The sequence below is a fragment of the Zalophus californianus genome, chromosome 2 (assembly GCF_009762305.2).
Source record: "Zalophus californianus isolate mZalCal1 chromosome 2, mZalCal1.pri.v2, whole genome shotgun sequence".
In the NCBI taxonomy this organism is placed as follows: domain Eukaryota; kingdom Metazoa; phylum Chordata; class Mammalia; order Carnivora; family Otariidae; genus Zalophus; species Zalophus californianus.
The window spans coordinates 143,661,645-143,686,153 of record NC_045596.1 but is presented as its reverse complement, the minus strand read 5'-3'; the positions used below and the strand labels follow the sequence as shown (position 1 = coordinate 143,686,153).

Genomic DNA, 24,509 nt, shown 5'->3' with positions numbered 1-24,509 from the left:
TCATGACCTGAACAGAAATCAAGAGTCGATGCTTAACCAACTGAACCAGCCAGGCGCCCTTATAGTTTTTATTTGTAGTCTAAGCTCAACGTGTTTACATTCTTTTATAATTGTCAGAGAAAGATAGAGAAATATAACCTGTGCATTTTACTTTTTACTTTTTTAATAGTTGTGATACTCAAGGAATTTAGACATTGCTTTTTACTGTATTGTGAAAACTCACAAACTTTTTATTCATTTTTGAATTCATATTTCAGTTTTGAAATTGCTACTGTACTGCTCTAATTTTACTTCAATGCTGTTTAAAGAAGGTTCTTAGATATATTTGGTACAGAGTTCTGAGATAGGTTTCACTACTGGGAAACTATTGAGATTCTTCTATAATTATAGTCCAAAATAATTTTATGGGTTTATAAGTAGAATAGATTAAATAAATGTGAGAGAAACCTTCTTGATAAGATTTGGAGTAGTAGTATAGATTTTACTTCTATTTAATTAAGTGAAGAATGTGATTTAGGTAGTAGTAAAATATGTAGCTATTTTTTCATTACAGGGGAAGGTTTTATTTCATATTCTGCAACAAAGAAAACATTTAGAATAAGTCTAATTTTTAACTTTTTCAAATACTTAATGTTCAGAATTTCTGACTTTGCTATTTGTCCAAATTACTCAGGCAAAAGGGGCAGCTAGCTGTGGAAAGAGCTAAACAAGTGGAAGAGTTCCTACAGCGAAAACGGGAAGCACGGCAAAATAAAGCTCGAGCTGAAGGACATATGGTATGAATTTTTTTTTTTTTTTGAGATTTTGAACATATTAATATTCAAAGTGAAGGTCTGGAACAAGGTAGGTATAAATGAATTCTAAATCTTTACGAACACTTACTCTAAACTTTACAGAGTATAAAGTTGTGATATGTCTTTACCATATGTCTTCTGCCATATCTTTTATACCAAGGTGAAATTCTATTGATGGTTTGGTTAATTAAGAGTAAGTTCATAGCTATATTCTTCCTTTAAAAAGAGAAGTAGATAAAGCAACCTAGATATTTATATTAAAACAAATGAGTTTTTATATTGCTAGGTTTGTTTTTTCATACATCCTTTTTGTTTTAAATACTTTTAAGTAGCTAAGAATTTTAAAAGAAAAATGGGAAACATTTTGATAAATATATCAAAATGCCAGCTAACTTAATTAAGTCATGTATCCAAGAAGATATTAACAGTTTTTAGATAATCATTTTAGTAGTTAAAACCTAATAGTTTTGACTTGTAGAGGTGCACAAATGCCTTTTGACCTTTTGTCCACAGAACAACTGATGATTGTTTCTACCAGCACACCACACCATGAAGCATCTTGCTAACATAGAAAATAGGTCAATTATATGGTAGTGTACTTTGATTACATTTATAACTACTATAAGTTCATAAGCAGTATCTTTGTGAGTTAATGTAATTATTTCAATTGAGGATATTTTTCTTTGAAATAATGTCATTGAAAGATACTTAGATTTTTTTTAATGGTTACCCTTTATATTTTTAACACATGAATTTGTTTTTCTAATTTTGGAATTAATCTGTATTTGTATCCTTCCTGTAGATAGTAGAAGAGAACCTCCTGTGTTTTCTCTTGCCCCATATCTCCAAAGTTAATAGCATCTGGAATTTTAGTTACAGATTTTAATTTAAAATATTTTAAAACAATTATTAGACTTGTCAAGATTTATATATTTCTTTCCTCATCATTACATTCTACTATTCTGCCCTCACTTTATTTTTCTTTATGATAGAGAATATTCTCTGGCAATTCTTTTGGACAGAAACTTCCCAAGATATGTTGGGAATTGTCTTTATTTTGTCCTCATGCTTGAATGATAAGTTGTAGTAGTGGTCAGTTGGTGAATATGCTTAGCATTTGTATGTCTGAAAAATTATTTTGGCTTCTGCTTTGAAAAATATTTTTGGTGAGTGTAATATTATAGGTTGAGATTTTTTTCTTTCAGTACTTTAAAGATGTTTCTCTAGTTATCTTCTGGCATGTCTGTTTCTGATAAGAAGTTCACTGTCATTTTTATCTTTTTCCTACATATGTAATATGTCTTTTTTCTCTACTGACTTTTAACATTTTATCATTGGAAACAGTTTGATTACAGTGTAGCTTAGTGTAGTTTTCTTCATGTTTATTTTGTTGGGATTCACTGAGTTTCTTGGATCTGTGGATTTATAATTTTCATCAAGTTTGGAAGAATTTCATCTATTATTTATTGAAAAATATTTTTCTCTTCTCTCTCTTTGATTCTGAGACTCTCCGTACCCATTCACTAGACCATGTGATGCTCTCTCAACAGCTCATTGAGGGTCTGTTCATTTTTTTCACTCTTTTTTCTGTTTTTCATTTTGGATAGCTTTTATTTCTGTATCTTCAGGTTCATTAATCTTTTCTGTTTTGTCTAATTAATCCCATGCAGACATTGTATTGTATTTTTTTTATCTCAGAAAATTTTTTCATCTTGTATTTTTTATTTCTTAAAGTTTATTTGGGTCATTTTTATACTTTCCATTTCTCTATAATATTTTTGTTTTTCTCTACATTCTTGAATTTGAATATAATAGCTTTTTTATGACCTCTAATCTGTTATCTTTGTCATTTCTGATTGATTTTTCTCCTCATTGGAGTCTTTTCATGCTTCTTCACATACCTCGTAATTTATGATTGGATGCCAGGTATTGTGTGTCTGTATAAAAATTTTGGATTTTTTCGAATTTAAGTATGTTGGGCCTTATTCTGGGTTGCAGATAAGTTACTAGGAAATGGTTTTGAGTCTTTCAGTTTGCTTGTAAGTTCTGTTAAGGCAGATCCAGAACAGCCTTAAGTCTAGAACTAATTTGGCCCCATTGCTTCAACTACTGCTTCTTTTCCTTTTTCTTCTTATGAGAATGCCTGTTAGATGGATAGATTGGAACTTTCATCAGATGTCCTTTTGTCTGTACTTCTGTTTCACCCTCTTTATCTCTTCTTCATCCTTTTTATCCCTTTCTCTCTTACTGCTATATTTGAGAAATATTCCTAGGCCTGGTTTTTAGCTACTAATATAGTCTTAAGTGTTGTCTACTCTACAGTTCAGCCCACCTAATGAGTTTCTTCTTTTGATTTAGAAACTTGTGTTTTCATGTCCATGAATTGTAATTAGTTTTCCCCTAAATGTCCTTAATCATATTCTCATTTTTCTGATAATACTACAGTTATTGCAAAATCTTGTTTTTAGTGTTCTATTATTGGTTTCCTCCGTTTTTGAGTTCTCTATTTCACAGTGTTGGCATTCGTCAGACCTTGGTGTTCTTGACAGTATTCATATTTGGGAGTGGCTATTTTATTGCTCATTACCTTTGTTTGAGTGGCCTCCTGGTGAGATAGGAGAGTGTTACTGACCTGTCCCCTGCACAGTTTTCATTGGGAGTAGAGAATGGATGGAATGTGTATTGATATTCTGCCAGGCAAATACCTCAACAGTTTATTTTCTGGGCTAAGGAGACTCTCATTCTTCTTCATTATAACCAGTCATTCAGAGGATTAGCCTGTCTTTTACCACAATGCCTTCTCTGGTCACTACTATCTGAAGGTAAATAACTGCTTTCTTGCTTGTGGAGATGAGTAATGCAATGGAGGTCACTCGCTTACTGCAACCACTGTTGTCTGCTCCTAGACCTTCTCATGTTCTTAGCTTCCAACAAGTCTGAGAGCATGCTTAATGTTGCTCACACCTTCTGTGGTAGTATTCTTTCTGACATGCTTTTGCTAGTGAAATTTCTCACTTAAAACTGATTTTGTATACTTTTCTTTATGTCTGGGTTCCTTATGTACTTGGGACTACCAAGAGTTTTGCTTGTTTTTGAGTGCTGCTATATATTCACCTAAAACAACTTTCTTCTAGGATTTTTCAAGAAGGGAAGCAATAGTGTCATGTTGCCATCTTACAAACAGAATTTAGTATTTTTTTTTAAAGATTTTATTTATTTATTTGACAGAGAGAGACAGCGAGAGAGGGAACACAAGCAGGGGGAGTGGGAGAGGGAGAAGGAGGCTTCCCGTGGAGCGGGAAGCCTGATGCAGGGCTCTATCCCAGGACTCTGGGATCATGACCTGAGCTGAAGGCTGACGCTTAATGACTGAGCCACCCAGGCGCCCCCAGAATTTAGTATTTTTATTTTGTTATCCTTAAAATAAAACCTTAAAACATGCTTAGAGATCAGCAGTACATTTTGACTGATTTTTTAATATGACCTTCCAAGATTCATTTTGTTAAACTATACAGAATTTCTTCATTCCCTAAATGACTAAGTGTATACATAAAACTTTACCTTAGAAAGATGTGGGTAAAAGTGAAGAATTTCTATTTTTCTATTTTCTATTTGGGTATTGCATCATATATTAAGTTTTGTCTATCTGCTAATTTAAAAACAAGGCAGTTTGTTAAACATTTTTGGGGTAGTAGGTTAATTAATTAAAGGTTACTTAATTAAAGCTTACTCAGATGTAGTTTGTCTCTGGAGTAATTTATCATCCTAATATCGAATAAGAATATATACACTAGTAATGTGAGGCAGTGAATAGAAGTGAGAGCTAAAGTTAACTGTGGGGAAGGCCTCACAGATTTTAAGTTTGGAATTAGAACTTTTTTATAATGAGATAGAGGTACTATTTAAAATTTGCCCCTCTGTATTAGTTTTCTATTGCTGTGTAACAAATTACCATAAACTTAGTAGCTTAAAGCAACACAAATTTATTACAGTTTCTGTGCATCAGGAATCTGACATGTTTTAACTGGATCCTCTGCTCATGGTTTCATAAAGCTAAAATCATGGTGTCAGCCATCTGTGTCCTTATCTGAGGCTCAAGTAGGGCAAGATCTTCTTCACTGCTTAGAGTGTTGATAGAATTCTTTTTCTTGCTGTTAAAGGATTGAGTTCTTCATTGTCTGACTAGCTTTTGACCAGGGGCCCAGGTCAGGTCTTTGCCATGTGGCCCCCTTCATCTCAGCAACAGATAACTTCTTGTGCATCAAACCCCTCCCATGCTTCAAAGTCCTGATTGCCACTTCTACACCCAGCTGGAGAAAACTCTGATTTTAAAGAGCTCATGTGATATGACTTCACACCTGTCAAAATGGCTAGTATCAAAATAAGAAATAGTGAGTGTTGGTGAGGACATGGAGGAAAGAGACCCCTTGTGCTCTGAGCAGTAATGTAAATTGGTGCAGCCACTGTGGAAAATAGTATGAAAGTTCCTCAAAAATAAAAATAGAAATACTGACTGACTCAGCAATTCCATTTCTGCTTATTTACTCAAAATAAACAAAGATACTAATTCGAAAAGATATATGCACCCCTGTCTTTATTGCAGCATTATTTACAATAGCCAAGATACGGAAGCAACCTAAGTGTCCATTGATAGATGAATGAATAAAGAAGATACTGTATGTGTATGTGTACACAGACACACACACATGTGCATGCACACATACATGCACACACATAGGAATACTACTCAGCCATGTAAAAGAATGAAATCTTAACATGTGACAACATGGATAGACCTAGAAGATGTTATGCTAAGTGAAATAAGTTAGGGAAAGACAATAAACTGTATGACTTCATTTAAATATGGAATCTAAAAAACAAAGTAGAAATAAATAAAGAGAACAAATTGGTGGCTGCCAGAGGGGCAAAGAGTGAGAGGATGAACAAAATAGGTGAAGGGGATTAAGTGGTACAAACTTCCAGTTATAAAATAAATAAGTGATGGGGCTATAAAGTATAGCATAGGATTTATAGTCAGTTATGTTGTAGTAAGTATGTATAGTGACAGATGGTAACTAGAGTTACTGTAGGATCATTTTGTAATGGAAATAGATGCTGAATCACTTAGTTGTACACCTGAAACTAATATAATTTTGTATGTCAACTATACTTCAGTTTAAAAAGAAATAACTCACAAATACCTCCTATCGATGAATAAATATGTGAACAAATAATTAAATGGCTCATGTGATTGGTCAGGCCCACTGGATAATGTCTCTATTTTAATGTCAGTCATCCCATTTAACATCACCTAATTGTGTAGATAAAATCCATCATATATAAAGTGCTGAGGATTATATAGCATTTGTAAGCCTGGTGGAGCAGTAAGGCTAACAAGAAACCTTGGAGCTTTTAAAATTCTGCCTATCACACTCCCTTTGCCTGTAATTTTAGAGACTACATCTGGGGACAGTAGACTAAGCTAGGTGAAGGAGCTCCTTTTAAGTGCTGTCTTTATCAACATGCTTGATAGGACAACATTCTACCCAGGTCTTCAAACAAGAACTTTTTTTAAAAAATTGGTTTTATTAGTGGATGCAATTTAAATACAATGAAAGTCACTATTCTTAAGTGTATATCACAATAAGTATGGACAAAATAGTCATGTAACCACTGCACAATCATGGTATAGCACTATCCCATAATCACTTAAGTTTTCTCATCTCACAATAAGAAAAACAAAATTTGTGGGCGCCTGGGTGGCTCAGTTGGTTAAGTGACTGCCTTCGGCTCAGGTCATGATCCCGGGGTCCTGGATCGAGTCCCCCATCGGGCTCCCCCTGCTCTGTGGGGAGCCTGCTTCTCCCTCTGTCTCCGCCTGCCACTCCCCCTGCTTGTGCGTGTGCACGCGCTCTCTCTCTCTGTCAAATAAATAAATAAATAATCTTTAAAAAAAAAAAAGAAAAAACTTGTATCTATATAGGATGACTCATGCTAACCAAACTTCTTGTGATAATTATTTTTTCATATATACATATATCAAGTCATTATGTTGTATGCCTTGAATTAGTACAGTGTTATGTGATAATTATTTCTCAATAAAACTGGGGGGATGGTTTTTTGGTGTCCCTTTGGAATCAATCTGCCACCAACTATAGGAAACCACTGATGTGCTTCCTGTCACTATAGTTTTGTCTCTTTATTTTTATTTATTTATTTATTTAAGGTTTTTATTTATTTGAGAGAGAATGAGCAGTGGGGAGGGGCAGAAGGGGGGAGAGAGAGAGAGAGAGAGAGAGAGAGAAGCAGACTCACGGCTGAACAGGAATCCCGTCGCAGGGCTCAGTCCCAGGACCTGGAGATCATGACCTGAGCTGAAGGCAGACGTTCAACCTACTGAGCCACCCAGGTGCCCCAGTTTTGTCTATTTAAAAACCTTATGTAGGGGGCACCTCTCTGGCTCAGTCGGAAGAGCATGTGACTCTTGATCTGGGGATCATGAGTTTGAGTCCCATGTTGGGTGTAGAGATTACTTATATAATTAAAAATTTTTAAAAAGTAAAGATTTTATATTAATCTATCAATTATATAATATGTAGTTTTTTTTAAATTTTATTTTATTACGTTATGTTAGTCACCATACAGTACATCATTAGTTTTTGATGAAGTGTTCCATGATTCATTGTTTTCGTATAGCACCCAGTACTCCATGCAATACGTGCCCTCCTTAATACCCATCACCGGGCTAACCCATCCCCCCACCCATAATATATAGTTTTTTGAGGTTGATGTATATCAGTAGTTTGTTCTTTTTTATTCCATATTGAGTCATATTCCATTGTGTGGATGTATCACAATTTGTTTATTCCTCAGTTGATGGACATTTGTGTAGTTTCTGAAAGAGATACCTTTAAACTTGGAGTAATGTGAAAATTAAGTTCACAAACTTATATGCATACCTGTATAATTGGTTAGCCTGTCCTTCCTAGGGAGCCCTTCTTTCTGAATTGGCATATCCCTCCTTATTATGTGTAACTTAGCTAGTGACTATTTTTATATTCAAGCTTCTGAACATTGCTGAAGGAAATTAAAGTTTTGATGATTAATGTCAGATCAGTTTTTGGTCTCTGGCTTCAGCCAAGCTGTCAGTCCTGCTAGCAGTCCTTTTATGTCTTCATGGTCAGTAGCCTCTCTTATTGTCCACCGTGGAAATTTTCTTCAATAATTTCGCCCTTTATCTTTCTATGAAGATAATCATGATTTCATCATTATTTCACAGAGAAAATTGGGCTTACAAGACTCACATTTCCTCACATTTTCTGCCCCTAAACTTACAGATTTATAATTGTACCAATTTTTGTTTTCTCTAGTCTCAGAGAAGAATAGAACTTCCTCTATTCAAAAGTAATTTCTCCCATTCCATCCTATTTGATAGTTATATTACTAATTGTTAACATCTCGTTTATTGGGTACTTGCTATATGTTAGTTGTCATTCTAAGTTCTTATATTACTTCTAATCTCACAACAGTTCTCTGAGGTAGATTCTGTTACATTCTTATTTTATATCCTACTGAGGCATAAAGAAATTAACTAGATCAAGCTTTATAGCTGCTAAATGATAGAATAAGTATCTAAATTTCTGTAGTCTAGGGGCGCCTGGGTGGCTCAGTTGGGCATCTGCCTTTGGCTCAGGTCGTGATCTTAGGGTCCTGAGACTGAGCCCTGTGTTGGGCTCCCTGTTCAGTGGGGAGTCTGCTTCTCCCTCTGCCCCTTCTCCCTCTGCTCCTGCTCATGTGCTTGCTCTCTCTTTCTCTCCCTATCCCTAAAATAAATAAACAAAATCTTTTTAAAAAATAAGTTTCTGTTGTCTGACTTTAGAGCCCACACTTTCATCTGTTTACTTAAGGGCGTTCTTGCCCTTGCTTTTTCTTCATTCCTAATGTTCCAGGTTTTCTTAAGTCATTTCTGTTTATAGAAATTCCTTTAGCAGTTCTTTTGGATCAGGCCTGCTAGCTATAAATCCTCTTATTTCTGATATAGTATTTTGGGTTGACGGTTCATTTCTTTTAACATTGAAAACTTGTTACTTCACTTCTCTCTGTCCTATGTAGTTTTTTTTTTTTAATTTTATTTATTTATTTGACAGAGACACACAGCGAGAGAGGGAACACAAGCAGGGGGAGTGGGAGAGGGAGAAGCAGGCTTCCCATGGAGCAGGGAGCCCGATGTGGGGCTCAGTCCCGACCCTGGGATCATGACCTGAGCCAAAGGCAGATGCTTAATGACTGAGCCACCCAGGCGCCTCTGTCCTATGTAGTTTTTAAGGAGAAATCCTCACCCACTCAAATTATTTTTCTCCTGTAAGTAATGTCTTATTTTTCTCTGGATGCTTTAAGATTTTTTTTGCTTGTCTTTAGTTTCAGCACTGTAAGTTGTCTTTGGCATGGATTTCTTTAGGTTTATTCTGTTGGTAGTTTGCTAAGTTTCTTGAACTTGTAGATTTATGCCTTACGCCATTTTTCAACCATTGCTTCTTCAGGTATTGTTTTTGTTTTTTGGTTTTTTTTTTAGCACTGTATTCTTTCTCTTCTTCTCTGGGTCTCTGATGACATGAATGTTAGATCTTTGTTCTTGTTCCACCAGTTGGTGAAGCTCTGTTCATTTTTTCCAGTTTCTTTTCTGTTACTCAGATTGGATAATTTCTATCCTGATTTTAGGTTTTCTTACTCTTGCCCCTTGCATTGTCATTCTGCTTGTTTGTCCCATCAAGTGTGTGTTTTTTGTTTTGGCAGTTGTATGTTTCATTTCTTGTGTTTCCATTTGGTTTTCTTTATCTTTTATTCCTTTGCTAATACTTCCTATTTTAACCTTTTTCACCACTGTTCATGATACTTTTCAAGCACTTTTATCATAATTTCTTTAAAAATTTTTGTCATATGATGAGCACTGGGTGTTATATGTAAGTGATGAATCACTAAATTGTATTCCTGAAACCAATATTACACTATATGTTAAGTAACTAGAATTTAAATAAAAATTTTGAAAAAAGTTTTTGTCAGGTAATTATATCATCTGTGTCATCTAATCATAATCTGCTTATTGTATATTCCCAAGTAAATTGAGATTTTTGTGGTTCTTCATATGCTTGATTTTGGATTGTATCCTGAACATTTGGAATATTACAGTATTACTCTGGATTTTATTTAAATCATACAGAGATTGTTGATTGTATTTGTTTTAGCAGACAATTGACCTATCAGGCCCAGGCTACACGTTCCTACTTTTCTGTTGTGTGCTACAGTTCTGGTTAACTTATTTTCTCAAAGTCTTATAGTGCCCTTCAGATCTGTCCTACAGTGTGGTCTGTCTGAGATCTGGGTAGAAGTCTAGCTGTTAGCTCTATTTTCAAAGTCTTTGGTGTGCAGAACAGGATTATATCCATACATACATAGGTTATCAGTAAGCCCAGGACTTTATACACAACTTAGGAGGTCATTTTCCTGAGCTTTGCCCAGGCTGCCATTGACTTGATGCTTTTCTACTCCCTGGGGCTCTACTTTTCAGTCTTCTAGATATAAGCCTCCTATCTAGGATTTCTTCATCTCTGAAGCCAGGGTGGTGGGGAGGGGGGTGATGACGGAGAAGGGAGAGGGAAAAAAAGCCATAGGTTTTGGCTCTGCCTTTTTGGCACTTAGTGTCACAGACAAAAGTTCCCTTCCCTCAGAGTTTGCTTCCTATAAGCTCCCCATTGCTGTCTCAGCTGCTACCACAGCAGTGAGTTTTCCTGTGGGCTACAGCACAAAAGAAAGTTAAAAAGGAGAGAGAAAGAAAAAAAAAAGGAGATTTCCTCCTTTCTCCTTAAGTTTTCCAAAGAGTTCCCTCTGCTCCGTAAGCCAGAACTGGAAGTTTGTTTTTCTTTTCTTTTCTTTTCTCTTTTTTTAACCTGTCATCACCAGAGTGCTCAATTCCAGGTTTTTGACCAAAGTTAGGTTTAGGCCAGAAGATACCATAGTTTAAAAAAAAAAAAACAAAACTACGGACTCACCACATACTTGGTGATGGTACTTTGAGTTTTGGTGTTCTCTAATTTACCTGCTGCTATTTACTTTTCAGAATCCTCAAATGTTCTGTCCAGATTTTATAATTCCATTCAGTGGGAGAGGAGAGGTAGCATGTGCTCATTTCATCTTGCCCAGAACTGGAGCCTTGTGATACCTCATTCTTAGTATTTTCAAAACTAAATGCATTTAATTATTTTCAAACCTAATGCCCTTGCTGTATTACCGCATCTTACTATAAAGAATCACTATTAAAGATGACTTGAAACCTCAAAGGAGGTTTTTGGTTTGAGTTACTGGGAATTCAAGTGATCTTTCAGAATCATCCCTCTTGTCACTGGCCCACCCAACTCATATCCATCCGATCAGTGACCAAATTACATGTTTTCTATCTTCTGATTATCTTGTATCCTCATTTCTATTTTTATTTCTGCCCTAGTTGAAATTCTCATCTCTTGCTACTCTTTTCATCTCTTTACTTCTAATCTTGGATCTTTATTTGCTTTTTTAAAGTTTTATTCATTTATTTAAGAGAGAGAGAGAGAGCATGAGCAGGAGGAGCAGCAGAGAGAGAGAGGGATAAGCAGGACCCTCACTGAGCAGGGAGCCCAACACAGGGCTTGATCCCAGGACCCTGAGATCATGACCTGAGCCGAAGGCAGACTCTCAACTGACTGAACCACCCAGGCGCCCTAATCTTAGATCTTTCTAATGCATCTTTTACTTGAGCTGGCTGCCACAGTGATCTTTCCAAAGCAAAATTGAATGCATTGCTCATTTGCTTAAAGTTATTCAGTGGTTCTTTATTGCCTGGAGGGTAAATTAAAACCTCTTTAGCTTAGCTGAAAGCTTCCATCCTTTGGCTTTCTTACTGCTCTCGATTTTCTTCTCTCTTACTTTCTTCACCTCTTAAACTTCAGCAATACCAAAGCAATTTTTTTACCAGATATCCCATCTCCCTAATCTTTTTGGAGAGTTTATAGTACCTTTCTGTTGCCTTGTTGACTTGGGCACTATTGCAGAGGATGTGGGAGAGATTCAGTGGGGAAGAGTAAATTGGTTTCCTGCTGTGAGAGGGAAGATGATTAACTATAGAAATAATTACCATTGTTATGTACAGTGTGTTATAAAGCTTACAAAAAGCTTTCTGATTTTTTTGGCCTTCATTTATCTTCGTAGGAACTTCAGAGTATAGACGTATTGTCATCATAAGAAAGGAGTTTATCAGCTCTAATAATTAGAGAGGTTTAGGGAGGAGAGAATAGGAGAGGACTATGGTAACATCTCAAGAAGTTCTTCAGAGTCTACCTTGAAAACACAATCAGAAATCTGTGGGAACACTCGTAGTGTTATGTGCTGTCACTCAATCCTGTGTCATGTAGGAAGACTCTCCTTAGCCCAGCATTGTTGATACTGGAAAAAGATCACTTAAAGTAAGTCTAACTAGAATAGAGATCCACATTTGGAGTAAAGAGTGAAAAAAAAAGTTTGGTTGGGATTTTACCTTGAAAAATACAATTTAAAAATTATTTTCTTTTGGGTATTATATGTAAGTGACAAATCACTAAATTCTACTCCTGAAACCAATATTATACTATATGTTAACTAACTAGAATTTAAATAAAAACTTGAAACAAAGCCAAAAATAAATAAATAGAGAGCCTGGAAATACATTCAAGAGACATGTGAAGAAATACTCCTACATCTGTGTGATGTTTAACTTACCTTTTGTTGTTTTATCTATTCCATCTTGAGATATAATAAAAATTTATTTTTCTAAAAAATAATTATTTTATCTTATACTTTTATCAGAATTTTGGCTATATTTAAGTCTATATTAATTTGAAAGTAATTTAGGGAGGATTGTAATTTTTCTGATAGAATTATATAATGAATACTGTATGTGTTTTATCAAATCCAAGATACAACTGTAAGGCATATTATTATTTTACATATGACTAAAAGAGAAAAAGTGTTGCCAGTTTAACTGATACGATACTTTTTGTTACATAACTTTTATACTTGCTTTTAGATTTGTATCTTTTAATTATATCATTCTTGTGAGTCCATAAAAAGGAAAATATGAATGAAATAAACTGATAAAGGTATTCATTCCTAAATCTACTTCATATTTATAATTTGACTTTCCAGTCGTTTCTTTTTTTTTTTAATTTTATTATGTTAGTTACCATACAATACATCATTAATTTTTGAGGTAGTGATCCACCATTCATTGTTTTCATATCTGGTCATTTCTTATTTATTATTTATTTAAGATTTTACTTTTCATTAGAGAGAGAGAGAGTGCACGTGCACACAAGCAGGGGGAGTGGCAGGCAGAGGGAGAAGCAGGCTCCCCACTGAGCAAGGAGCCTGATGTGGGCCCAGGACCCCGGGATCATGACCTGAGCCGAAGGCAGACGCTTAACTGACTGAGCCACCCAGGTGTCCCGTCATTTCTTTTTTAAATTAGGGTCGTTGATGTTCATGTTTTCTCAAGTAATATTATCCTCTATGACACCAAGTGCATTGAGATTTCAACATTTCTTAAGAGTACTCCAGTTTTGTCTCTTGGATTTTCTCTGAAGGAGTTAACACCAGTCTGCAAGTTTTATTGCTAGCATTTTCTTGTTCTTATTAAAAGAAATCAATGGAAGGTTTTCAACTAGCAGGGGTCATGTTTCCTTTTGAACAAGCCCGTAAGTAATTTCTTATATCAAAACTTTAAGGGGTTACAGTTGTCCAGTTATGACACCAGGAAGGAAAAACTAACAAAATTTAGATATCACTCAGGCATAACATTTATGTTACAACTGATTTCTGGCCAACAGTTGATGAGATTATAACAGAGTATAAGATGCCATTGACTATAAGATGTACCCCATTTCAGAGATGTTAAAATGTTAAAAATTATTCATATTAGAATTGATGAAAGATGGTGCACCCTTCACTTCATGATTTTACATGTACTTTTATAATATAAGAGAACTACTTTTTAAAAATGGCTGACACTTTGACAGTTTTCTAAAGATCATTTCTTAATTTTTTAATAACCAAAATATTTTGAGGAATCAACATTATAATTCTTTGCAGTTTTCTTTTATTCATTTAATTTGTCCTGTCATATGTATAGATGATTTTGCATCTGATTTGAACAGTTTTACAATATCACTCTCATCATCTTTATGAAATCCTTCATCTTTGGCAAGATTTGCAATTTCCATTGTCATTCATTTTGAATAACATCCAACGGTCAGGGAGAGATTGACCAACAGAGACCTTGATGTGATGAATGTGAATAGAAACTGGTGTTAAGTGGGGATGTAATAATACCTGGGAACTAATTTTACAGTGGTCGTTTGGGGCTGTGACTCTTATTTACTTCTCGAATTCAACATTGTAACTAGTTAAATCTTTAACTATACCTAGAGCACAGTACAATAATGAATATTTATAATAACTCTGACTCTTCAAGAAAAAAATTAACATCCGTGATTTAAGGCAGCAATATTTATTGATAGATATTAATAGTCACCATTTGTACAGTTTGAAAATGTACATACATTTATCCTGTGGTTTATCCTTATAACCATTTAAAATCTCCATTTTGCTGATGAAGAGAAGCAGTTTTAAAGAGGTTGTGACACATGCAGGTCTCAAACCTAGTAAGTGTTTTCTAATACTTTAACAAATCACTTTATAAATAAACAAATCTAAACAGTTAAGATTAAGTTCTGAGTATTAAAAATCCTTTGAAATTGGAAAACTGCTGTAAATTATTTGCTCAGTATGTTTTATTAAGTGCTTTGGGAAATCATAATGAATTGTAACATTGTTTCTGTGGCAAAATGAAATTGAAGTCCCTGACTTATAATAAGCATTTGGAACATAAATAATTTTTAGGTTGAATTGAAATTTAAAGAAAATGTGGATTTCAAAATAATTTTATATGCTTGCATATGAATTCAAAATTCCCCTGTTTGGGTCACTGAAATTTTCAAAAAATAAAAAAATGAAGTCTTCAAAAGTCAGGGAAACTAACAAGGAAGACTTCAGCCAAATGGTTTGCTTTCTTCTAAACAGTATGAATAAAAAGTAAAGTAACTGAGAGTCTAATCCTGACAATAATTCTTTGGATAGGAATTATTATTCCAAAGTTACAGGTTTTGAAACCAGCTCAGAGTCCTTAGTACTCTGCCTAAGATCACATAGTATACAGAGGCAGGATGTAAGCCCAGTTGTGTGAATTTGGAGATGATGCTTTTAGCTATTTTACTATTGCTGTTTGTTTCTTTTTAAATCTCAGATTAGTATTTGCTTTAATTTAGGTAGAACTTGTAGACACGATAATTTTGTAGAGCAGGTGTAGACAAACTTTTTCTGTAAAAGGGCAAGTAGTAAATATTTCAGGCCTTACAGTCCATATTGTGTCCTACAAAACAAATGGGTGTGGCTGTGCTCTAGAAAAACTGTATTTACAAAAATGGCAGCAAACTAGATGTGAGCTGGGTATTATAGTTTGCTGATTCTTTTTAAAAAGTATTGTAATAGCAAGTTAGTTCTTCAATACTAAGTTGTTTATTTAAAAAATTTTTTCAGTTCTCTAAAAAGTATTCTCTTATCCTTCTAAAATAAAATGTTTGGTACAAAGAAAAGAATATATGTAATATATGTAAATTATGAAGCAAAATATTATACTCAGGAGGGTAGAGCACTAAAAGGTTCAGTCTATATACTGCTCTCTAATCTAGGGATTGGCAAATTTTTTCTGTAAAGGGCTGGATAATAAATATTTTAGGCTTTATTAGCCATAAGGTCTCTGTCATAACTACAAACTGCATTGTGACACAAAAGTAACCATAGACACTGTGTAAATGAATGAGTGTGGCTGAATTCCAGTAAAACTTTATTTATGAACACTGAAATGAGCAAGGAGCCTGCTTCTCCTTCTTCCTCTGCCTGCCACTCCTGCCTGCTTGTGCATGCTCTCTCTCTGTCAAATAAATAAAATCTTAGAAAAAAACAAAAAAAAACTATACTGTATATAGACTGGGGCTTGGTTTTTTTCATTCAACATTATTTTTCTAAAATTCATTCATGTAGTTGAGTATAGTTGTATAATATTATTTTGTGTGGATATTACCACAGTTATTAATTCTCCAGACAGTAGGTATTTATTGAGTTGGGTATGAGTTCTACTTTGAACATTCTTGTACATGTTTCTTGGTACACATGTGCAAGAATTTTTCTTGGTTATCAGTTTTCCTCTGTTGAGTAACTTAGAAAAACTTCCGAATTATTTCCCTTGAGAAATGTTATTTTTTATTAACTCATCTTAAATCATTCTGTATTTACTTATACTAATGGAAAAATGCCTTAAAAATGTGAAGTTAAGTGTTAAACATTTCATTCATTCTTTCATTTATTTAATATTACACAAACTTTATTGACTCTTTTGTGCCAGCAAGATTTTGTAAGATAAGCAATAAATAGACAGTTAAACCAACAAATAATAACAGCAGCTGTTTACTGAAAGCTTAGTATGCTAGGCATTATGTTAAGTATTTTATATACATTATCTCTGTATTAGTCTTCTAGGGATGCTATAACAAAATACCACAAACCGAGTAGCTTAAACAACAGAAATTCATTATCTCACAGTTCTGGAGGGTAAAAGTCCAAGATCAGCATGTCTACAGGGTAGGTTCCTTCTGAGGGCTACAAGATAGAATCATCCGTGCCTCTTCCTTATCTTCTGGTGGTTGGCTGGCAATCTTTAGCATTCCTTGATATTAGAATCATTACCCTGATGTCTGCCTGCATTTCACATAGTGTTCTCCCTGTATGTGAGTCTGCTCCAAATTTCCCCTTTTTATAAGGACATTAGTTGTATTGTATTAGAATCCACTCTAATGATATATTTTAACTTGATAAATATTCTGTTTCCATAAGGTCAAATTCTTGGGTACTAGGGGTTAGGACTTCAACATACAGATTTTGGAAGAACAGTTCAACCCATAACAGTCTCTTTTAGACTTTACAACAGTCCCATGTAACTGTTAAACCTTAATGATACTGGTCCTATCATACAGTATACTGCATTACAAAAACCCTAGCTGCTAAAAAGTCCCTTAAGCACAGTTCCAGAACAAGATGACATAAACCCTCTTTTCCCTGCTCCTCCCTTCTAAATAGAATTAAATACCCTGGAAACTAGTTAACATACAACTGTAGTAGGATTCTATATGCTAGAAAGAAGAAGATGAACTAACTAGAGACCTCAGGACTTAAGAAATAGCAATGTGGTTCCCTGGGGTTTCTTTTTATCTCCCATATATTGTGGGCTGAGTGTTAGCCATGCTTGCCTCCCAGATCCACCATAGACAAAAAAAGCAAAAACAAAAACCAAAAGTCTGCTCTCACTTGCCAAATTACTAGGAAAGTGGAATCTCAGGATCTGCTAAGCAGGATCCTGTTGTAAGCTCTGGGTAACAATGAAGCCTCGGGCGCCTGGGTGGCTCAGTCGTTAAGCGTCTGCCTTCGGCTCGGGTCATGATCCCAGGGTCCTGGGATCGAGTCCCGCATTGGGCTCCCTGCTCGGCGGGAGGCCTGCTTCTCCCTCTCCCACTCCCCCTGTGTTCCTGCTCTCACTGTCTCTCTCTGTCAAATAAATAAAAATCTTTAAAAAAAAAAAAAAAAAACAAGCCTCAAGCTGTCCAACCTCATTCCACAAGTAGAGCATGGGCAGGTGACTTGGAGGGCAGTTTGACCCATCAGTGGCAACAAAGCCTTGGACAATCCCGGTTCCACTCAACAACTAGGGCACTAGCAGGTGATTCCATTTATCCACAACAGAGTAGCAGCCATGAGGCCTTTGTATCTCTGTGCCCTCCACCTAGCAACATAAGAAGACCCAGACCAAGTGTCATCTGCCTCCCACTCTCAGGAGATCTTCCAGTAACAGCAGGTGGCTCAGGGAGGCAACTTCCATTCTCACAAGATAGCACCAGGAGAGACTGAGCAGGAGCACCATCAGCACCAGAACAGTGAAGCAGATTAGAATAATATTACAAGGGTTCAGGAAAGCAAACTGTCATCAGACTTAAAGCCCACAAAGTAGGCCAGAACCTAAATGCTAATCCTAAATGGAGCTATTGCCTGCTAAAATTGAAGGTATTAAGAGTTTTCAAATAATTAAAGTATTCAGGGCATAATAAAAAGACACTTGTCATACCAAGAACCCGGAAAACCACAACCTGAATGAGTAAGGCCACAACGCTACCATTTATCAAGATGAATTACATATTGGAATTATCTGACAAAGATTTTAAAGCTGCTTCAAACAAATGCTTCAGCAGGCAATTAAAACTCTTTTGAATGAATAAAAAAAAAGGAAAATCTCAGTGAAGAAACAGAATTTATAAAAAATAACCAAATGAACATTATATAACTGGAAGCTATAATAACCAAAATTTAAAATTCACTGGATAGATTCAGTGGTAGACTGGAGATGACAGAAGAAAATTTTTCAGTCTAAAGGATCTGTGGAACAATAAGAAGAGATTTAACATTTCTATCATTGGAGCCCAAAGGACAAGAGAAAGAGTGTGGGACTGAGAAAACTATTTGAAGAAATAGTGGCTGAAAACTTTCTACATTTGGCAAGGGACATAAACCTACAGATGTAAGAAGCTCACCAAACCTGCAGCTAGGATAAACAAAGAAATCTTCACCAAGCAATATTATTAAATTTCTGAAAGTAAAAGACAAAACAATTCTTTGTATATTAATAGAGAAATGACATATTACCTATAAAGCAGCACCAATTTGAATGACATCAGATCCCTTGTCTGAAACTATGGAGTACAGAAGGAAATGACAGCAATTTTCAAGTGCCAAAGGAAAAGAACTGTCAATCCTGAATCCTGTATCTGATTAAGCTGTCCTTCGAGAATGAAGGGGAAATAAAGACATTCTCCTCAAACAAAGTAAACTAAAAGAATCTCTTGTTAACAGAGCAAGTAAAATTGCTAAGGACAAAGAGACAAAGAGAGACATTCTATAATAATAGAATCATTCCTATAAGAAGTTATTTCAGTCTTAAATGGGTATATGCCAAACAATGGACTTTCAAAATATATAAAGTGGAAACAGCTGAAAGGATAAATCCACAAGTATAGTTTGGGACTTCAACACCCTACTTCTCAGTGATTGATAGAACTGCTAGACAGAAATTAGCAATGATACAGAATACCTAAGCACCATCACAAGCTACCAAGTTCTACTTTACACTTGGTAGATCATTCTACCCAACAATAGCACAATATACTTTTTTTTTAAGCAGAAATGAGTTCACATGCATTGAGACATTCACCAAGACAGACTGTATACTCAATCATAAAACCTTAAGGAATTCAGAAGAATCAAAATTACAGAGTATAATCTTTGAACATCATGGAGCCAAAGTAGAAATCTATAATAGATGACAGGAAAAGTCTACAAACAATTAAAAATTAAAACACTTATAAGATGGGGTCAAATAGGAAATCTAAAAGGAAACTTAAAAATACATAGAACTGAATGAAAATAGACACACAACATATTAAAATTTGTGAGATGCATCTAAAGCACTGCTCTGAAGGAAGTTTATAGCACTAGATGCATAGAAAAGAAAGGCCTCAAATCAGCACTCTTGAGTTCCTACCTCAAGATGCTGGAAAAAAGAAGAGCAAAATAGACCCAAAGCAAGCAGAATGGAGGAAATCATTAAAAGTAGAAATGAAATTGAAAATGGGAACACTATTGAGAAATTTAATGAAACAGAAAGCTGGTTCTTAGAAAAAATTGAATGAAATTGATAATCTTGATTGACAACAATAAAAACAAAGATGACATAAATCACCCATATCAGGAATAAAACAAGGAATATTACTACAGCTCTTTTAGGAAATTCAACACCTTAGAAGAAATAGACCAACTCTTTGAAAACTACAAACTACCAAATTGGAATAGGTACCTTAAATAACCCTGTATCTTTTAAAAATAGAATTTGTGATTTAAGAGCCATCAGAAAAAAAAAAAAAAAATCTCCAGGCCTACCTGGTTTCACTGGAGAATTTTACCAAACATTCAAAGAAGAATTAACATCAATTTGATACAATGATACAATCTTTTAGGAAATAGAATATTTCCCAACTCATTTTGAGGCCTGTATTACCCTGATACCCAAGCTAGACAAAGCACAAAAAAGAAAAGTACAGACCTAATATATCTCATGAACCTAGGTGCAAAAATCTGTAATAAAATTTGGTGACTCTAATCCAAACATGACCAAGTGTTATTTAGTGTGGAAATGCAAATCATGTTTCAATATTAGAAAATCAGTGTGAGCTACAATCTCAATAAGTTAAGAGGAAAAATCATATAATCCTGTCAGTTGATGCAGAAAATCTTTTGACAAAGTTCATGACAAAAACTGTCAGTAAACTAGAAATAAACGGTCACACCCTCAACTTTATAATAGGCATCTCCAAAAGAAAAGAAAAGAAAAGAAAAGAAAAACTTAAATCTAACTTCATATAGATAAAAGCTAAATGCTCTCCCTCTGAAGTTGGGAAAAAGGGAAGATACAAGAGGCAAGGCAAGAAAGAGAAATAAAAGGCATACAGAGTGGAAAAGAAGGAAGGAATAAAATGATTGCTATTTCCAGTTGACATGATTATATGCTTAGAAAATCCCAAGAACTACAAAAACTCTCCTAGATCTAAAAAATGAGTTAATTATAGTTAATAGGATACAATAGATTCAATACATACCATGAACAAGTGTATAAAAATATGATACCATTTGCAGTTGCTTCCACAAAATGAAAAAAATTAATAAAACATGCAGAATTTATGCAATTAAAATGACAAAATGTTGATGAAATCAAAGAAGACCTAAATACTTGGAGAATCATACCATGTTCATGAATTGGAAGATTCAATGTAGTAAAAATGGCAAGTTGTCCTAAATTGATCTATGTTTAGTGCAATTCCTAGTAAAATCTCAGGAACATTTTTTATAGATATAGACAGACTTATTCTAAAATGTATATGAAATGAGAAAGGTCTTAAAATAGCCAAAACAGTTTTGAAGAATTAAGTGGGAAGAATGACTCTTCCTTATATTAAGGCTTACTTACAGCTATAGAAATCAAAACAGTATAGTACTAGTGGAGGGATAGATACATAGATTAATGGAACAGTATGCAAAATCCACAAATAGATCTATAATTATATGCCCCACTGATTCTTGAAAAAAAAGAAAAGCAACTCATGGAGGAGGGATTGCCTTTTTAGTATGACTGCTTGAGAAATTGTGCTTCCATTCATAGGCAAAAATATGAACCTTGACCTAAACCTCACACCTTATAAAATAATTAAAAGAGATCATTCACGCTAGGGGAAAACATAAAATTGTAAAACTTTTAGAAGGAGAAAATTTCAGCCCTTAGACTAGACAAAGAGTTCTTAGATTTGGTGTCAAATAAAAGGAAAATGTTATAAATTGGACTTCATCAGAATTAGAGACTTTTGGGGCACCTGGGTGGCTCAGTTGTTAAGCATCTGCCTTTGGCTCAGGTCATGATCCCGGGGTCCTGGGATCGAGCCCCACATCGGGCTCCCTGCTCAGCAGGAAGCCTGCTTCTCCCTCTCCCACTCCCCCTGCTTGTGTTCCCACTCTTGTTGTGTCTCCCTCTGTCAAATAAATAAAATATTTTTTAAAAAAAGAATTAAAAACTTCTGTTCTGCAAAAGATCTTGTTAAGAGGAAGAAAATACAGATTACACATTGGGAGAAAATATTTGTAAACCCTGTATTCAACAAAGGGCTTGTATCTAGAACACATAAAGAATCACCAAAACTCAACATTAAAAACACAGAATCCATTTAGAAAATGGGCAAAAGACAGGCTAAACATTTCATCAAAGAGGATATACACATAGCAGATAACATCATTAGCTATGTGGTAATTGCAAATTAAAACCACATTAATGTATCATTACATACCAATCAGAGTGACTAAAATTAAAAAGTGATAAAAACCAAGTGCTGGTGATGATGTGGAGAAACTGGATCATCCATTGTTGGTAAGAATGTAAAGTGATACAGCCATTCTGCAAAATAGTTTGACAGTCCCCTTTAAAACTAAAAATGGACTTACTGTAGGTAATTCTACTCTTGCACCTATGTCCCAGAGTAAAGAAAATGTCATTTCACTCAGACACTTGTACATGAATTTTCTTAGCAACTTGAACTCTTAATACTCAAAAAGTTGAAACTATCCAATGTCCTTCAGTGAATGAATGAATGAACAGATTATGGTGTATCTATACCATGGAATATTGCTTAGCAGTAAAATAGAACAAACCATTGATTTATACATCCAATACCTTGAATGAACTGCAAGGAATAATACAAAGTAAACACAGTCCATCTCAAATGGATACGTACTGTATGATTCCAATATGTAAATTTTGTGAAGTATAAAGATGGAGAACATATTAGTAGTTCATGGGTGTTAGGTATGGGAGTAGTGACTATGGCTGTGAAGTATATAGTAATAATACGACTGAGTATCTTGGTGGTGGTTACATAAAGTTATATGTGGTTACATAAAGTTGTATGTGTGACAAAATTGCATTAATACAGATACACAATATGTGCATGTATAACTGCTGGAATCAGTTTCCTGGCTTTGATAGTGTACTGTAGTTATGCAAGATGATAAAATTGGGAGAGGCTGGATGAAGGGTCCATGAAAACTCCCTGTACATTTTACCTTTCTGTGAATCTGTACTATTTCAAACTGAAATGTTAAAAAAAATTGCTTCAAAGTAACTCAGATTTTTCTACTTAAAGTTGTCGAATACCATGAAAGGAAGATATAGTCTATAGTGATACTCAGATCTCCTCCACCCAGTCTTCTGTAACTGTAGATATTTCCATTCATCTTTTCATAGTTCACCTCACATCTTTGCTCAGCCTTGCCTGTTTCTTGTTTTCCTTTACCTTCCCACTCTCTGACTCACATCTCAAAAGCTCAAGGAACTAATAAGCTAATGCCAAGATCCTTTTGAAGAGGGGAAGAAACTGAGTGGGCAGTAGCCTTTGGTCAGGCTCCAAGAAGAGACAGGCAGAGCACATTCGTATAATAATACTTTTTATTCTGACATACCCACAACGTAGGCAGTATTATTATGCCCAAACTTACAGCAAGTTTAAATAATTTTGCTGAAGGTCAGCAATGGTTATGTGACATTGACAAATGTGTGAACCAACAGAGTTTGAAGTCTTTCATAGTCCATGTTCTTAACCATCATAGTATACTGCCTGTCCACCATTATAATACACTGATGTGCACTACTGCAGACTGTATATATAAAAATGGTATGGCATGTCACACTTAACTGACTGGAGGAGGTATGAGCAAGGCTTTCTCCATGGGTGAAATGTTTGATTTGCATTTTGAAAGATGAGTAGAGTTAGCCATTTTAAGAAGATGAGTGAAATCATGGCATAGTCTATAAACCACAAGTAGTTGTCATGGCTAGAATATAGGCATTGGTAGAGATGAGAATATTAGATATGGCTAGGTCACAAATGGCCTTATCTGCCATGCAACAGAATGGGATGTATTCTATATTCATATATTATGAAGATAATGGGAACCATTGAAAGATTTATGTGGGCTTTGATGTGAAAGAAATTGTTAAAAAGGTTACTCTGCATTGTAGAGAATAGAATGGGGTAAGGAATAGACTAAGAGGTGTAATGATAAATTAGGAAACTCTTGGAAAGTCAGAAGTCAAGAGAAGAGAGCATGAACTAAAGAGCAGAAACTAAAGGGATAGTTAGAGAGTTAGGAGGAGGTGGATTAGTAATTTGACAGTCATTTGTTTTTGGTGGAGTAGAGAAAGAGGCAAAGATAACTCCCAGCTTGCTGACTTGGGTGGCAGATTGTGATCAATAACTAAATTAGGAATAAAGTCATGTAGTAAAAAGAATGATGAAGTCAGGTTTACAAATTGTTTGAAGTAGCTTTGCTACATAAAGAGTGGAGTTGTCCAGAGTTCAGTTGAATATACATAGACGTTCAAGAAAAAAGGACTGCAAGGTTGATTGAGATTTGGGAATTGGCAACATATTTGTTAAAGCCTGGGAATGAGAAGAGAAGAAGGACCAGAGGATGAACCTTGACAAAATATTGACATTAGTGATGAGCCAAGGAAGAGAAAAGCCTGGGAAAAATAGTGAAGACTGATCGGAAGAACCCAGGAGAGAGTGCTGTTATAAATATGAAAGAGAGGAGAGATTTTTTTTTTTAATGTGTGAATTATAGAACACTCTTTGGTGGAATATTATGGATACTGTATAGTCAGTTAAGAATAATGTTTTTAAGAAAAAAAATAATGTTTTTAAGGATACTGAATGTGAGGAGAGACTCAGAATATTAAACATAATATGCTGATTAATATTAAGGTAAAATCAGAATAACTATAGTAAAATCCAGTTTTGTAAAGATAAAATGTGTATGTATTTATACATATGAGGAGAAGGAAATTTGGAAGTGAATAACCTTAGACTTTAGGTGCTTCGGATTGTCGAATTGTGA

The 24,509-nt window shown here is 34.9% G+C and overlaps 1 protein-coding gene across 6 annotated transcripts in view; it reads left to right on the top strand.

Moving 5' to 3' along the window:
• The window catches only part of NEK1 (NIMA related kinase 1), a 216,804-nt gene that overhangs the window by 93,480 nt on the left and 98,815 nt on the right, over window positions 1-24,509 (top strand). For all 6 annotated transcript variants that reach the window (XM_027599178.2, XM_027599176.2, XM_027599175.2 and 3 more), the window contains one exon: window positions 674-776. In XM_027599178.2, coding sequence (XP_027454979.1) covers window positions 674-776 — 103 coding nt within the window. The remainder of the gene's footprint in view (window positions 1-673; window positions 777-24,509) is intronic.